The 18,563-nt window shown below is 39.7% G+C and overlaps 1 protein-coding gene across 2 annotated transcripts in view; it reads left to right on the forward strand.

Annotated features, from left to right (window-relative positions):
* grid2 (glutamate receptor, ionotropic, delta 2) overlaps positions 1-18,563 on the forward strand; it is an 874,963-nt gene that overhangs the window by 777,563 nt on the left and 78,837 nt on the right. For both annotated transcript variants that reach the window (XM_049485584.1, XM_049485583.1), the window contains exon 13: positions 570-765. In XM_049485584.1, coding sequence (XP_049341541.1) covers positions 570-765 — 196 coding nt within the window. The remainder of the gene's footprint in view (positions 1-569; positions 766-18,563) is intronic.

Below are 18,563 nucleotides of genomic sequence, written 5' to 3' on the forward strand. Positions count from 1 at the left end.
GTCATGGAATGACTCAGAATGATTGTCCTGGTTGAAACAACCAATGAATTTGTGTATAGAGGCACCAACTGTTTGCTGTCATGCATTAAATATTCAGAAATGGTGCGGGATTCAGTTTCGCAAATTGACCACCCAACATTGCGTTAAAGAGGTGCTGCAACCATTGATCCTACCTTTCCAAAAGTATGATGCTCATTCATATACTGCTGTTGGCTGTTGACTCAAAAGTTTGCCTTAAAGATGGCCGGCCACATAATCAAACCTATCCAAAATTGAAAGGTGTCAGGTGATATTGGATGCACTATTAACACTCAACCATTAGGAACACCCTTAGGAACCTCTACAACTCAACGCAAAGCATCACACACATAGTTCAATAAATGTGAGAATATCAAATGTCTAAATTGTTCATCATCTACTTGCTTCTGTTCCAATTTTTGCAATGGTTCCTTTGACGATGAGAGCATTTGATCCAGTGTTTCTCTAATTCTGCTGCTGGAACCATTCTGTTCCAAGCTCTGATCATGATAAGCAGTTCATGCTGAATTGCCTCTGTTCTCTTTTTGCAGGTCTCTGCAGGACTTGTCCAAGCAGACAGAGCTTCCTTACGGCACTGTGCTGGACTCAGCTGTGTACGACCAGTTGCGCAGTAAAGGCATGAACCCCTTCGAGCGAGACCCCATGTACGCCCAGATGTGGAGGATGATCAACCGGACCGGAGGGGCCGAGAACAATGTGGAGGACTCGAAAGAAGGCATTCGAAAGGTATGGAGAACCTTTACATATCCTAAATCCTTATTCCATCACAATACCAGTTTGGAATCATTTTTTCTTAGTAAATTCATGAGAATTCAGGACTCCATTAGGAACCTTAGAAGCTAAGAACCCCTGCCTTAACTATACTAATCTGCGAAGCCTCTATACTAGATGCTGGATCATTGTAGTAAGGATTGAATTGCTTTCAGCCTGAAGGACATTGATTAATTGATTGATTGGATGGATGGATGGATGGATGGATGGATGGATGGATGGATGGATGGATGGATGGATGGATGGATGGATGGATGGATGTTTCCTATGATTTGCAGTTTTTGCCGTTTTGGTATAGGAATATTTATATAAGGATTATAATATGGTATATTGTTGTAATTTGAAAGATCTGAAAGTGGTCGGAAGGTGTGTCTGTGTTGAGCAATTTTAGGTCCACAGTTCAGGCTAGAAAAAGAAAGTGAACCTCTATATTTTATTGACTTCTCCAAGACTACTACTTCTTCCTCTTATTGGCCATTTTTGGAATACAAAGGCAAATCAAGCCTGATTACAGACAAAAAAAAAAGACTTTTAAAGTGTTATACATCAATCCATGGTTGGAAGAATTGTCTACAACTCATAGAGAACAGCAAAACACCTGCAAATACCTTTGTGCAAATACATGTGACCAGTCTAAGATAAACACTAAACTGAAATGTTGTTCATTGAAGGACACCACAAAACAAGTCTGACCACCTAGATGTTTTACAATACTTCTGGAAACGTTTTGTGGAGAGTCGAGCCAACATAGAATTTTAGCATAAATACATTGTGCTATGTTATTTTATTGAAAGAAAATGATCACCATTTACCAAATATAAAACCACTATAAAACCACTAACTAAAACCACCAAACAACTATGAAGCACGGTGGTGAGAATAGTCTGGTTTGGGGCTGCTTTGCTGCCTCAGGTGTGGACACTTAGGAAACCATAAATTCAAAACAATTTGCGGAAAAATGCAAAGGCAGCAATCCATGATTTCAGGCTGAAGAGATGTTGGATTATGTAACAAGACAATGACCCAAAGTTAGACACATGTTAATCAACTAAACAAAGGCTGAAAAAGATTTGTGTATGATTTGGAATGGCAAAATTGATTCCAATCATAATGCTTTTCCACCAAAACAACTCTACTTTGGTACTATTTAGGCTTATAAGAACCATGGTGCTTTTCAGCGAATACCCATCATACCCATCGTCAACAGAGGGCATTGCACAGTGGTGGTGAACAGAAGTGGTCACTGTTTGCGCTGAACAACCTAGTATTCTTTAGTATTCTTTCTTGCTGTAGAGATCTATAGGTTTCAATAAATATTCATTTACTTTTTTATAACAAGAACATATTTTTTTGTTTTTCTTTTTTCATTTAAGCAAGCACATGGCATTTATTTAGCAATCAGTAACAAAATCCAGTCATGTCTTACGTTTTCTTGCAATTGCAAGATATTTGGGTTTGCTGTAAGTGGGAGATCTACAGTTTAATGAATTCAAGGGTTCACTTACTTTTTCTAGCCTGCACTCTGGACGTTTTCCTTGTACTGTTTGTTATAGCTAAAACAATCATGACTTATTCAAATCAAAATGGCACGGTTCCAAACTTTACAACAATAGCACAAGCGGCGGAGTATCTTGTGCATTTCCGACACCTTTGAAGGCAGCCTTGATGTTTCCTGAATGAAGTTATCAAAAGAAAAACGAGCTAATGTGGCTTAATGATGCTTGCGAGGTATGAGTGATTCGGCTCCAAACATTCCCCCCTCTAATTACATGCCATTACGTCGCAGGTTAATGCTTTATTTGTTAACCCAACAAAAAAAAAAGCTTCTTTTTTTTCTCCTTCCTCTCCTCTTCCAAGGTTGTTTTCATTTTGTGAATTTTAAGATGGCTCGCAAAGCTGCAATTAAATAAGCTGGTAAGTGAGCAGGGTATGAAAGCGCAGGTTTTTTAACGCCTCCATCTAATGAATGGCTAATTAAGGCTTGTTGCCATTACTCAGCGCTTTGCTGGGGCCATCTTCACTCACAGGTGTTCTGATGATAAATATTGCATGGCAGGGCCGCGTCTTCGCGGAGCCAGCCGCAAATATATACGCCTCCTTTTTTCTTCTATCTCCTTTTTTTCCCTCTCACTGCTACTCTGTAGGCTTTTAAGCTTGTTCAGCCTTAAAAATGCGGCATAATCACGGTATAAGTAGCCCTTTTTGTCCTTGATGAAAGTATCCCAGTCTTTGATGCACAATAGTGCTACTGTAATAGCGCTACTGTTACAGCAGCTGAAAATCTTTCGCCATTTCCTGCACCGGCCGTGGCGTCAGCGTGTGAATATTCTGCGCCGCTGTGTTATAAAATAAATCAGAGAGCTTTGTCCTGTTTCGTTATGTTGGCTTCTTTTTGCCAAATCTCTCAGAATTATCAGTGAGAAGTGTGAAAATAGCCGCGCGAGTTCAAATGGAAATCACTGATGCGTGATGTAGTACCACAGCGAGATTGGGTTTCTTTTTCATGGATGAAACAGGGCAGATAAGACCGATAGCGCTAACATAATGAGATAATGGTGGCTCAGGTGCCCCCAGCCATTGTTTATGACATTAGCATTCTTGTGGTTGGTCGTATCGTCTGCTGGGCTCCTCTGTGTTATGTAGCCATGTTCCATTGCTCTCAGGCCTCTTTGTGCACCTCTACATATATATTTTTATCTCTGTGGGTGGGTGTGTTTTTTCCACAGTGTACTTTTAAGGTACAACCCAACCAGTTTGCATTGCTCTGCATGTATTTACCAGTTATCTACCAGTAATATATAGGCTGTAATAAAAGACATGGAGCATTCAGGGTTAAGAGGATAGATATATAGATATATAGATAGATAGATAGATAGATAGATAGATAGATAGATAGATAGATAGATAGATAGATAGATAGATAGATAGATAGATAGATAGAGCAAAAGAGAGAGTGTGAAATAGAGAGCATGGAAGAATGAAAAGGGATAGAGTGAGAGAGACAGACAGAGAGAAAGCAAGGGAGAGACAGGTAATAGAGAGTGAGAGATAGAGACAGAGAAAGAAAATGGAAAGAGAAAGAGAGAGAGAGAAAGAGAGGCAGAAAGACAGAGAATAGAGAGAGTAAAAGAAAGAGTGTGTGAAATAGAGAGAGAGAATGGAAGAATGGAAAGAGAGAAAGACAAAGAGAGAGATTGAGCAAGCAACAGGGAATGGAGGGAGACTTTTTGACTTTTAACACTCCTTTATTATAAACTAATCTCTTGTTTAACACTGTACAGTAACAAATATCATAAATATGTTACAAGATTTAAATAATAAAGATATGTGTAAAAAGCCAAGCAAATAAAAACAAGACAAAGTTAGAAAAAAACACACTCAAATAAAAACTGGAGCAAAGAAAAGCTCATCCTCTTCCACAGAGCAAACCACATCCCCATAACACCACACCAGCTTAAAAGAGTCCAAGTCACTCATGCTCTTATAAAAATTAAAATCCACCTTCACCCTTGCCCTGACCTGCCTTGTGAAGATCTGCACAGCATCATAATCTGTGCTGGATGCTATCTTGTTCTTTCTGCTGGTGTATATGGCCAGTTTTGCTTGGCCAAGGATAAAATTTATCAACTGGCACTTAAACCGCTGGGATCGACTGTATTTAAAACCAAGGATGAAAATCTGTGCTGTAAAACTAAGGTTTAAAAGTGTAAAAACAGTCTGTAAAACTCCAAACAGGGGATGCAATCTAAAACATCTCGTAAAAGCATGAAACACCGTTTCTCTCTGCATGCAAAAGGGACACTCATGTGAGACCTCAGGGTTTAAAACAGAAACAAATGAGTTTACAGACAAAATACAATGCAGGACTCTCCACTGAAGGTCAGCTGTTTTTTTGGTTAATGGTGGCTTATATATAACCCGCCATTCCGGTTTAGTGTCGTTGTTAAGCCCCAGCTCCCTACGCCATGGAGTGTCAGCTCTACCATCCAGCCTTTTCCTGTTGATAGCCTTTACACAGGCTCTGTATAAAAGCTTCCCACTGACCTCCCCTAATACCATCCTGTCCTCCCCCCTACCCTCCAGGAGTGGCCCCCCACAGTCACCCAGGTTTGGAGAGATGGTGATTTTCGGAAAGGAGCCCCTCTCCAATGGTTCAGCCTGTGTATCATGGCCCTTCAGAAGCTGATGTTCCTCAGTTGTGAGTGCTTTTCTCCATCTGTTTAAAATGTCAGATACCACACGAAGGGACTTCATTTTCAGCTGCGCTGCAACACTGCCTATGTTGGTGAGATCTGGTCCTGCCAGTTCCACCAACTGCCGCAGCTTTGTGACCTGGGATAGGATGAGCACTCTTGACAGGTCTTGAGCAGTCTGGATGGAAACATCCAAACGAGCACCATGGATCAGAGGCTCCTCTAAAAGCCAGTACAAGGAGGAGCAGCTCTCTCTGTACAAGTTAAAAAAGCCAAAAATTTTAAAAAGTCCCTGATAAAATGCTGGTAATCCAGTAAAATCAATTTTTTGGGTATTCATTAAAAACAAAGTTCTGTCTAGCCCCAGTCCCCCTACTGTCTGTAGTATTCTACTTACAGGTGCTCTCCACACCAAACTTTCAGAGCCAGTAAGAAGTTTTTGAATGAACTGCAGCCTAAAAGCAGCAGTTCTGCTGGCTAGATGGACCAGTCCTTGTCCACCCTCCTCCTTAGATAGGTAGAGAATACCCTGTGGTAACCAATGAAGGCGGTCCCAAAAAAAGTCCAGCAGAACCGCCTGGATATCTGCCAGCAAATTTGAAGGTGGGTCCACACAGGCCAACTTATGCCACAGGGATGATGCTGTAAGGTTGTTGATGACCAGTGCACGACCTCTATACGACATTCTAGGAACCAGCCATTTCCACTTTGCTAGTTTTGCCTTTACTTTTTCGAGGACACCCTCCCAATTTTTCTCCATAAAAACTCTGTCCCCCAGATACACACCTAGATATTTAAAACCCCCCGTCTTCCAGAAAAGGCCATCAGGAAGCTTTGGTTCCTGTCCCTCCCACTCCCCGACTAAAACAGCCTCGCTCTTCCCCCAATTGACCTTCGCAGAGGATATAACGTTAAAATCACTTAAAATCTTAGTTAAAACATTCACCTCAGACTGTGAACTGACCATGGTCACTACATCATCCGCATATGCCGACAAAGAAATAGACATATTGCAGTTAGGGATTTTAAAGCCAGCAATAACTTCTCTTATTCTGCATAAAAGGGGTTCTATTGCAATAGAATAGAGAGCCCCTGAAAATCCACATCCCTGTCTGATGCCCCTATGAACTTTAAAAGGGGCACACAATCCACCATTTACCTTGAGAACGCCCTCAATGTCACTGTACAACACCTTGATCATGGCTATGAAACCAGGGCTGAACCCAAAGCTCTCTAGAACCTTCCAGAGGTACCCGTGTTCAACCCGGTCAAAAGCCTTTTCCTGGTCAAGAAATAAGAGACCAGTCCTTAAGCCCAATAGCCTAGAGACGTCCAAAACTGCCCGAATTAGATGTATATTATCAAATATTGACCTGCTAGGCACACAATATGTTTGATCAAGATGAATGATCTGCTCCATCACCTTTCCTAACCTTGCAGCTAATGCTTTGGAGAGCAATTTACAGTCTGTGCACAACAGCGACACCGGGCGCCAGTTCCTTAGGTCAGTTAGGTCTCCCTTCTTGGGCAAAAGAGTGAGGACTGCCCTTCTACAGCTTAGAGGAAGCTTCCCCTCTACCAAGCTACTTTTGAGCACATCCAGCACATCCTGCCCCAGTTCAGACCAAAAGGACTTATAAAATTCTACAGGGAGACCATCAATACCTGGTGACCTCCCGTTCTCCATACCTTGGAGAGCTGTGTGCAATTCGTCCAGGGACAAATCCCTGTCCAGCATTGCAGCAGACTGTTTTAAAAGCTTAGGCAGGTTACAGAGAAAGCTTTCCTCCACCTCCTGTGCTTCCACTTGCTCACTGTTGTAAAGCTTCGAGTAGAAGCTAACTGTCTGCCTGCGAATTTCAGTAAGATCAGACACAAGATCTCCTGATTCTGTTCGCACAGCATGCATGAACCTTTTCTGTCCATTTTTCTGCTCAAGGCTAAAAAAGAACTTAGACGGAGCATCCATCTCAGACACATTTTTAAAACGGGAGCGAACCAGCGCTCCCTGTACTGTAGCACCCAGCAGGTCTGCCAATATGGCTGATTTCGTTTTGAGAGCTTTAATATGCTCTCGATTTCCTGTGGTTGCTCCCAAATTCTGGAGCTCCACAATTTCTATCTCCAGAGCTTTAAGAGATCTGGTGATGTCCCTTGTGACATTGAGAGTATATTGCTGACAAAAAAGTTTTATTTGTACTTTAGCTATGTCCCACCACTGTTGCAGAGAATTAAAAGAGGATTTTTGCATTTTAAAAGTGTTCCAGAAAAAGATAAAACATTCCCTAAAATTAGCATCATTTAAAAGAGCAGTGTTAAAATGCCAATATGCACTCCGAGGCTTCACACAGGGCTTTCTAATAGCACACTGCACCATACAATGATCTGAAAAACCAACAGGATAAATACAGCAGCTAGTAAAAACAGTCCGGTGATGTTTAAAAACATAAAACCGGTCCAGCCGTGCAAGTGAGAGCATATTATCTTTAAAATGTGTCCAAGTGTACTGTCTCTGATCAGAGTGAAAGTTTCTCCAGACATCACACAGTTCATTAGACTTCACCATCTCACAAAGCCGCTTGCGAGAGGCAGGATGTGGTTCCATGTGATTTCTGTCCATGTTATCAGTAGTGCAGTTAAAATCACCACCCAATACTAAAAACTCATCAGTGCTAACATTCTGTAGCACACTGTGGAGGGTGTTTAAAAAAGCCAGTCTCTCCTTCCCCACGGTTGGTGCATAAACACATATGAAGATAAAAACATCATTTTCAAAACATGCCCTAACTTTTAAAAGCCTCCCACTAACTATCTCCTCAGCATCATAAGAACAGGGAATAAAACTCTTAGAAAATAAAAGAGCAACCCCCCCACTGAGAGATGTATTGTGGCTTAACACAACGAGCCCATCCCACTCTTTAGTCCAGTCCACACCAACATTCACATCACTGTGTGTTTCCTGGAGCAGAACAACATCAAGTCTTTTCTGTTTGGTCAGTTCAAAAATTTTGGCTCTTTTCTCACACTCTCGTGCTCCATTCACATTCAGAGTGCCAACCCTAAAACTGTCCATTAAAAAATAGTGGAAATAAAACCAGCTCGCAAAAAAAACCATAATAGTTAAAATAGTTCTAAAACACAGCAGGTCCATCATCATTACTGCTATCCTTTCTGAGTCTAGTTACAATTTTTTTTAATCTAAACAGCTCAAGTTCAGTAAATGCCCCAGCTCTTCTAAGATGACAGACGTCATGTACAAACTGTGACCGATCAGGAAAGTGGTCAGTAACGTTCACCCCCTTCTGCCCTTTAGTGCGCTTCAGGAAGGTTTTAATTTCCTCTGCTGTGTACACAGTGGGCAAAGTGTCCTCCTGCGAGCTAACTGACCACCCTGAGATAGAGTCAGCACCATCACTATCAGAATCAACACCACTTTTAACATTTTCAGTCTGTTTAACCTGCTTACTGGCTTTACTGCGAGCGCGCCCCTTCTTCCTCTTAATAGGGGTCTTAAAAACAGGCTCTATCTCCATTTCAGCAGCCCCCTCCAGCAGCAGTGATCTTACCTGCTCAAGTTCAGTTTCAGCATCCTGTGTCCGTCCTGCTCCAGCAGTGCTTGCACTGCCACGTCAGGTGCCTCTGAAGCCTGTGAGGCCGCCGCAGGCTCCTCCGCAGCTGTAGCAGGTTCCATTCCGTCCGTAGATTCAGCTGGTTCTCTTGTAGTTAGTGTAGATCCAGGAGATCCGTCCTCCACCGGTGGAATTTCCTCAGCTGGGGCCGGTTCTCCTGCCGCCGATGCTCCAGCCTCAGTGGGGTCAGATGCAGAGGGTCCGGCCTCCTCTGGTCCTGAATCCTCCGTCTCCCCGCCTGCACCAGCACCAGCCTCAGTTCTCCTCTCAGGGCAAGCACGAACCATATGACCAGTCAGACCACATCCAAAACACTTTATATCAGAGTCCGATGAAACGAAAACAGCATAATCAAATCCGTCCACTCGAAGTTTAAAAACTGCGTCCAGCGCGTCAGCTCCGTCATTTAAAACCATATAGACCAGCCGTCTGAACGAGACCAGGTGTCTTACCAGCGGTGATTTACACCCCAAGGGTATTTTTCTGATGGGGGAAACAAGTTTACCAAATCTGGACAGTTCTTTAGTCAGCAGTTCATCTTTAATAAACGGGGGGACATTAGACAGGATGATTTTCTTGGCTGGGGTACTGAGGGGCTGTACTGGGGTCAGCTGGTCTTGTATAATAACTCCAGTTTGGACGAGCTCGTTAGCTTTCTCCACTGTGCTGAGAAAAATCACGACAGCTTTATTCATCCGTGATGCGGACACGATGTAGCGGTGCCCGATCACGTTCCCGGCGGCAATGCAGCATTGCTCCACGCTCACCGTGCACTCCACTTTAACGCCGTGGCGGCGAGTTAAAGTCTCAAAAAGTTTGCCGGCCGGGGCCGCCATGACCGCAACCAAGCTGCGAGGCAACCCCCCGCGGCGCCGCGCGCACTCCCGAGACCGATGTTAATTAAACAAATAATCCGTAGGTGTTCTTACGGCACGTTAATAAAATGAAAGTAAAGTTTGGCAAAAACGCCAAAAAGTCGCTCCCACGCTCACGCGTCCTCCCTGCTCCCGCCACTCACCACACGCATGCGCAGAGAGAGAGAGAGAGAGAGAGAGAGAGGCAGAAAGACAGAGAATAGAGAGAGTAAAAGAAAGAGTGTGTGAAATAGAGAGAGAGAATGGAAGAATGGAAAGAGAGAAAGACAAAGAGAGAGATTGAGCAAGCAACAGGGAATGGAGGGAGAGGGAGAGATTAAGAGAGAGGAACAGAGAAAGAAAATGAAAAGAGACAGAAAGAAAGAGAAACAGACAGACATAGATTGAGAGAGAGAGAGAGAGAGAGACAGAGAATGGAGACAGAGAGTGTGAGAGAGAAAGAGATATAGAGAATGGAGAGATGGGGAAGAGAAACAGGAAATAAAGAGAGAGAAAGAGAGAGAAAGAAAGGTGAGAGATAATAGTAGATATTGAAAGACAGCACAGGAAACAAAATTCAGCATGTTCATTTAGTGAATAAAATAACATACCAAATATAATATCTAAATTACTGTTTGATTATTATATTCATTCATTTTGCAAAGTCAGTATGAAAGGAGGAGTTCAAGAGAAGAAAGAAAGAACGAGAGATAGAGAGAGTTTTAAATGAAAGAGAAGTGAGAGAGAAAAAAACAGAGCGAGAGAGTAAGGAGAGAGCACTTGAATTAAAGAGAGAGGGAGATAGTTGAGAGAGAGAAAGAAAAAGAGAGAGAGAGAGAATGTGTGTGCAAAGGAGGAGAGAGAAACAGGAAGAGATGGAGAGACACTGAAACACTGGAGAGAGAGGGAGACTATGGGAGAAAGCAACACAGAAGAGAGTAAGAGAGAGAGAGAGAGATGAGTGAGGAAGAGATGGCAGAAAATAATGGCAAAGAAAGTGCAAGAGAGAAGAAAGTGGTAGGAGAAAGCAATAGAGGGGTGAGCGAGAGGAAGAGAGAGAACAAGATTAAGGGAGGGGAGAGAGAAAAGGCGGAGAGCAAGAGTGGGAAGAGAGAGAAGAGCAAGCACAAGAAAAAGCGGGAGAGAAGGAGGTAAGAGAAAAAGAGAATTAAGCAGAGGGACAGAAACTGTGGCACTGGGAAGAGAGAGTGAATGAGGTGGAGAAAGAGAGAGAGAGGGAGAGAGCATGAAAGCAAAGAAAGCTAAGAAAGAAAGAAAGTAGGAGACAGAAAGAAAGAGAAGTGAGAAAAGGAATATAATACGAAGCAGAACAGGAGAGAGACAGTAAGAGAGGGGAGAGAATGCAAGAGAAGAAAGACAGCATAAACAGAAAGACATATAGAGAGAGATAAAAGACAAGAATATACAGATTGAAGAGAGAGATATACCCTGAAAAAAAGTTAAGAAAGAGGGAATACAAGAGAATGAGAAACAGCAGAGTAAGAGAGGAGAGAAAGGAGAGAGAGAAAGAGGTTGAAAGCTGTGAGAGAAGAAAGAAAGTATATGCAGGAAAATGAAAGCAGAAACAGAGAGACAAGAGAGCCATGGAGGAAAGAAAGACCAAGAGAAGAAAAAGAAGAGAGAAAACAAGAGAGAGAAATGAAGAGAGAGAGCATGAAAGCAAATAAAGCAAGAGAGAAGAGAGGAAGTGGGAGAGAGGCATAAAGAGAAGTGAGGGAAGGAATATGTATATATTAATAATCTTATAATAAAAGCAGAAAAGGAGAGAGACGGTAAGAGAGGAGAGAGAATACAAGAGAAAAGGAGAGCAAAAACAGAGAGACAGCAAGACAGAAAAAAGAGAGAGAGACAGAGATAAAAGACAAGAATATACAGATTGAAGAGACACAGAGATAAAAGACAAGAATATACAGATTAAAGAGAGAGACAGAGATAAAAGACAAGAATATACATATTGAAGAGAGAGAGAGATAAAAGACAAGGATATACAGATTAAAGAGAGAGACAGAGATAAAAGACAAGAATATACAGATTAAAGAGAGAGAGACAGAGATAAAAGACAAGAATACACAGATTAAAGAGAGAGACACAGAGATAAAAGACAAGAATATACAGATTAAAGAGAGAGAGACAGAGATAAAAGACAAGAATACACAGATTAAAGAGAAAGACAGAGATAAAAGACAAAAATATACAGACTGAAGAGAGAGACATAGAGATAAAAGACAAGAATATACAAATTAAAGAGAGAGACAGAGATAAAAGACAAGAATATACAGATTAAAGAGAGAGAGAGATAAAACACAAGAATATACAGATTAAAGAGAGAGAGAGATAAAAGACAAGAATATACTTATTGAAGAGTGAGACAGAGATAAAAGACAAGAATATACAGATTAAAGAGAGAGAGACAGAGATAAAAGACAAGAATATACAGATTGAAGAGTGAGAGACAGAGATAAAAGACAAGAATATACAGATTGAAGAGAGAGAGATAAAAGACAAGAATATACAGATTGAAGAGAGGGGGAATGTCACTAAAAGAATAGAGAAAGAGGGGATGCCAGATAATGTAAAACAAGTTAGACAAGAGACAGCAAGACAGAAAAGAGAGAGAGAGAGAGACAGAGATAAAAGACAAGAAAAGAACAGTGAAAGAATAGAGAAAGAGGGAAAATAAGAGAGAGAGAGCAAGAGAGGAGAGCGGTTGTAAGAGACTGAGAGAAGAGATTTTAAAAAAGCCTGTAAGAGATGAAAGAGAGCAGATGAGCAGAGAGAATGAAAGCAGAAAATCGAGAGAGAGAGAGAGAGAGAGAGAGAGAGAAAGAGAGAGAGACACTAAAAGAGTAGACATGGACTACAAGACAATGAAAGAGAGAGTTATAGACTATTAACAGGAGGACAGAAAGAGAGAAAAAAAAAAGAGAAAGAGAAGGTGGGTAAAGAGGCCAGTAGGGAAGGATGGAGGGGTGGAGAGATTAAGAGAGAAACTCCTGTATAAATGGAGAACTAATGATGCTTCCCTCGTTCTGTTTCTCAGTCCGGCTGAGTTTGAGTGAGCGCTCATTATGAATGGGAGCTTTACTCTTTCTTTCATTACACAAACACGTATTTATCACGCCGCTCTCAGTCAGCTCATTAGCTCGTTGTCACGCTGAAATATGGAGGGAGGCGGCGTGCGGTGGGAGGCATCATAACAACCGCTACTGCTCGCCGGGGCTGGAGCCGTCTCCGGCGGGGGTGCCGGGTCTTCCCGTGGGGGGGAAACACCCCTGAGAGGGGGATTATTGCTCTCCGGCACCTGCGTGGGGTGCTGGAGGGGATCTGCGGTGCTGGAGATGCAGTGTGTTAGCGCTGAAGTGGCGCAGTGTGTTAGCAGCACCCTGTTTGCCACTTATCAGAAGGCAGAGGTTGGCCTCTGGAGCTTTCTGTTTGATGGTCTCAGCAGCAGTAATGACTGTGTGAGTGTGAGTTTCTGTGTGTGTGTGTGTGTGTGTACGTGTGTGTGTGTGTGTGTGTGTGTGTGGTGCTGGAGGTTCCTCCTATGCTGGAGAGCCAGTGTCAATAATATCCTTGCCCTGAAAGCAGCGAGTGTTTATCTATTTATCTGGAGTAAACACCAGACAGAGCCTGTGCCAGTGTTAAAAGTGCGATCACAGGCAGGTGTGAAGAAGCTGAAGTGTGAAAGTTTTCCTCCAGCCTCCTCCACTGCGAGATACACCGAGATCCAGAGGGAGGGATGGAGATGGAGAAAGAGTGAGAGACAGAGAGACAGAAAGGATAAATATACAGTGTTTCTCACATTTACTTACATTGACTTTACTTACAATTCCGTCGCAGACGAGATGAACCCAATATACTTTAAGTTGTGTCTGCAGTCAGCCGAACTATAAAGAAAAAGATTGATATGGAATTATGGATAACACTTTCTATGAATGTCATCTCTATAAGACTCTATAAACATACTCATTATAACACATTATAATGCATTCATAAGGCATTATAAACATGGCTATACATATTCATAAAAATATGTTATAATTCATCATAGCCATGTTTATTATGCATCATGAACTGTGATTATAATGCATTAATAGCTGTGTTTATAACATGTTATACATCAATACCAAGAAACTCAGTCCCAGCTGTATTATGACTAAAAAAGCTTCCAACTTATAAACACACCCTCAATATTCCTATAAATATATTTTCAACCACTCATAAATTATTCGTGCCTTGAACATAATATTAATTTTATTCAATTATGATGTATTATTACAGGTCTTTGTGCGCTCTAAGTAAAGTGCCAGACTTTTATTGTGGGACTACATTATTAACAATATATATATATATATATATATATATATATATATATATATATATATATATATATATATATATATATATACACTATTTTAACATATATATTATAAGCACAGCTTATAATGTATTATGATTACAAGTCATAATGCTTTATAAACATGGTTATCATAGGTTATGCATTTTTATAAATATTTATAGCCATGTATTATAATGCCTTATGAATGCATTATAATATGTTATGAATGTGGTTATAGAGTCGAATAGAGATTACTAGGTAAAAGTAGGTAGAGTTAGAGTTATACAGTGAATAGTGAATATTTGAGTAATGTTCTAAGACATACTCCAGTAAGTAAAGAAAGTACTTTAAGAAATGAAGAATCAAATCAAAAACTTTAAAAGTATCCTCAAGTACAGTCATAAAAACCATCAGAAACATTATGATGAAACTGGCTCTTATCAGGACAGCCCCAGGAAAGTTAGAGCAAGAGTTATTTCTTTTGCACAGGAAAAGTTAATCAGAGTTACCAGCCTCAGAAACCCCAAGTTAACCAAAAGTTTGGATTGGTGCATTTTAGGGCTTGTAACGAGAAAAAAGTAATGATGTGAGCAGGTGATTGCAATAATTATGTTGTACAAAATTATCCACAAAAGGCCACAGAGTCTTCGAGGAGCAAAGATGGGCAGCATAAGAAAAATTACTGACAATTACTTTGGCAAACCTTTATCAAGCACTATAATACAGAGTTACATTCACAACAAAACACAAAAACATTACAGTGCAATAGAGAAGGCTTATGTTAACCATGTCCAAAAGTGAACTTGAAGGCATCCTCAATGGACCATCACACAGTGGAAACACAGAGTATTATAGTCAGAGTATTATATCATCAGTGTTCCACATTCCAGACCAAAAACAAAAGTGAACATTCTGACTGTTATCAGCAACAAGGTACGAAAGAAAGAGAGAGAAAAAAGAGTGAGTGGGAAAAGAGAAGTGAGAAGAAAAGCTGAGGAAAGAAGGAAAAGAAAGACAAGAAAGAGGGGAGACAAGTAAAGCAAGAAATATCAAGAAGAGAGAAATGAGAGAAAAAATATAGCTGTGGAAAAAAACAAACAAACAGAATAAAGAAAAAGAAAAAAACAGAGAAAAAACAAAGGAAAAAATAGAAGAGAAGAGAGAAGGCTCAGAAGGAGGCTAAATGCAAAAATAAGAAAGTAAGGGAGAGGAAAGAGGATGAAAGTAGAAAAATATAGAATTAGGGCAGGATGAAATGAAAGAGAAGGAAAAAGAGGTAAATAAAGGAAGAGATAGCAAGAAAAGAGAAACGAGAAAAAATATATATATATGTGAAAAAGAGGAAGAAAGAGAATTAAGAAAAATAAAAAAAAGAAATAAGAAGAAGAGATAACAAGAAGATAGAAATGAGAGAAAAACATATAGCCGTGAAAAGAAAGAAAAGAGGAGCAAATAGAATAAAGAAAAAAAAAGAAAGAACCAGAGCAGGAGAAAATAAAAGAGAAGAAATAAGGGGGAGGAGTAAAGGAAGAGATAACAAAAAGATAGGAATGAGAGAAAACATATAGATGTGAAAAGAAAAAAGAAGAACAAACTAAATAAAGGAAAATAAAAAAAGAACCAGAGCAGGAGGAAATGAAAGAGAAGAAATAAGGGGGGGGGATAAGAAGGAGAGATAACAAAAAAATAGAAATGAGATAAAAAAATATATAAATAGCTGTGAAAAGAACGAAAAGAAGAGCAAACATGATAAAGAAAAGGAAAGAAAAAAGAGAAGAAGAAGAGAAGAGAGAATAATAGAGAGAGTAATAGACAGAGAAGAGAGTGTAAGGAGTATAGAAAGAAGCTTAAGGTAAGAATAAGAGAAAGAAAGTGGAGGCAGAAGAAGAAGTGATGAAAGTAAAAAAAAGGACAGGAAGAAGGGATAAAATGGAGCAAGGGAGAGACATATATGGGAGAAACAGAAGAGTGAAAGAGAGGTAGATGGGTGTGTAATTGTGAGTGGATGTCAACATAAAGGGACAAATAGAGGAAGAGAAAGGAAAAATGGGGCAGCGGCAGTAGTGAAGAGAATCAGCTGAGACTTATCTGCTCTGCTTCTGACTGATTTAGCCTTGAATTGTTGCTAGGCGTCTGCAGGAGCTCTCCACTGCTGGAGCTTTAAGTGTAGGGGTGGAATAGAGAGAGTCAAAGTGAGAGAGTGACAGTAAGAGAGAGAGAGAGAGAGTGAGAAAGAGTGGTTGCAGTAAGATAAGAGGACTGTGAAAGAAAAGAAAGGAAGAGTCACTGGAAGCTAGCAGTAGACTTAGCCTCAGTCTTTAGCAGGTCTGGTCATCTCACACAGGACTGACTGTTATTATAAATTACTGCTAATAAGGAAATCGATGAGGGGCAGAAGAACGGAAATAGACAGTAGAGCAGTAATCTGAGTGTGATGAAGAGAGATGAAGAGTTGGACTGGGAGGGAGAGGTGGAGGCTAATTAGCAAAAAATCTGACAGATGCAGCAGAATGGTGTTCATTATCCCAGGCGAACAAATACAAACAATACTGTTGTGATACATTTTAAGACAGGGCCCTATGTCATATTTCATGGCATGTTCATCATTCAGGCAAAAACAAACCTTGTAGCTTCAAAAAAGCAACTTTAACCCTCCTGTTATGTTTGGGGTCAATTTGACCCCATTCAATGTTTAACGCCTTTAAAAAAGCAGTTAATATAATTTTACTCACTTCATTACATTACATTACATTTGGCAGACGCTTTTGTCCAAAGCGACTTACAATAGTGAAATACAAAAGTAATAGAAGTTAAACGTAAAATCATCTGTAGATAGGGTCAAAAGAAGGTCAAAAGGAAGAAATATAATAAAATATAATAAAATATATGGGAAATATAAGCACTTCATATTTGTTGACTTTTCCTAATTTATTGGGGACAGCTGGAAAAAACATCAAATTAATGAGATGCTATGTTTTTTTGTGTCCTGTACACCTTTTGTGTACATCGGTGTTGTTTGGGGTCAATTTTATCTGTATAGAATTTTTTTTTAAATCTGAATTTTACACACATTTGTGTGAAATGATGTAAAGTCACTTTGACTTGAAATTTTGTAATCTTTACAAAACGTTAGAGCCCTAAAATAACATAATTATATCTGTATTAGTTCGAGAAACACTGATTCTTCATTTGACTGGGGGTTAGGGTGGGGGGACATAATTCTCTTGAGAACTTTGATATTTCTCATTCATTCAGCGGAGGAATACAGTATATTGTTCCTACAAATATATTGATAGTTTACACAACATAGCAGTAATGCATAGATATACAAATCAGGTTTATACAAATCAATTTTGACCCCAAACGTAATAGATTACTATTGTTACTATTGTTGATAACATCAAATATTTTAATTTCTAAAGATTTAATATTACAAAAAGCTTCACTTAGAAATAATAAGAAGACATTAAAATACCAATAACATCTCTATTTTCAATTTTAGTTAAAGCAATGGGATTTTATGGTGATTTGCATATTTCTCCATAGTCGCATAACATGTATTCTGGTTGTATAAGGGGGGTAGAATTTTTTTAAAAGGCTTTTTAAGTAGTCAACAAACACATATAGCATGTCACATAAACTAGAGTAAAAATCTTAATATTATATAATATTTTCTGTAGTTTAAAATAAATTTGAACATAATAGGAGGGTTAAAAGAGAAAAGAGAAAAATCTTATTAACCCTTAACCCTTAATTCATGAAGTGCTTTATGAATCACTGTTTAGTAATTACACACAAAGCAATGCAAACCAAATGCATACCAGTAAAGGAAAAAAAAAAAACCTTGAAGAGTTTAAGAGCCATAAATTACACCCTGTGCAAGGTGCGTCATGATGCTCATTGCTACCTTACCCCCTGCCAACAGTCAATTTTCACACCTTAAGCCTTAATTAATTAAAATAGCAAAGGCGCATTTAAATATATCTATACCGATAGGCATGGTGTGTTTAGGTCATTTTTTGGTGTATTGCTATCTTGGCAACAGAAAACACAAGTGCACCACTGACTGACTCCAACCTAGACCACTGTTCATTGCTATCTCGGCAACGCAGGCATGCAGCACGCACTTGTTATGCACATAAGGACACTTGTGTACCTTCACAGTATTAACAAGCAGGTCAGTATTCTTAGATATGAAACACAGAAGCACTGCGCCATTCAAATACCAATCTGCCAAAGTCAGAGCACGCCTGACTCTCAAAACTCTTAAAGCAAGTGACATAGTGATTGTTTTTTTTTTTCACGTTACGCCCAAAACACACACATGATTTTAATTAAAAGGAATAGTCCATGCCTTTTGCATGTTTCAAGCCATGCAAGGTGTACTTTTCCCCTCGTTGCGATAGCAAAGACACAGTGACACTGACTGGCCATAATTTAAACTAATTGTCAGAGATAGATCACTAAAATAGGACCTTAAGAATTTAATCTTTAAGAAAGAAAGACTTTAAAATGTAAAGCATTTTTTGGGCAACTGTCTGATTCAAATATCTTATTCAACTTATTCAAATAAGTTTTTTGTTTGTTTGTTTGTTTGTTTTAAAAGCATATTTGACTTCATTAGAATTAGAATAGTGAAGTTTAACCATATTGTGGTCAAATATTATTACTGCATATCATTCATTGCCTTCAATATAACTAGCCATTACAATTACAT

Source organism: Astyanax mexicanus, chromosome 12 (genome assembly GCF_023375975.1).
Source record: "Astyanax mexicanus isolate ESR-SI-001 chromosome 12, AstMex3_surface, whole genome shotgun sequence".
Taxonomy (NCBI): Eukaryota; Metazoa; Chordata; class Actinopteri; order Characiformes; family Acestrorhamphidae; genus Astyanax; species Astyanax mexicanus.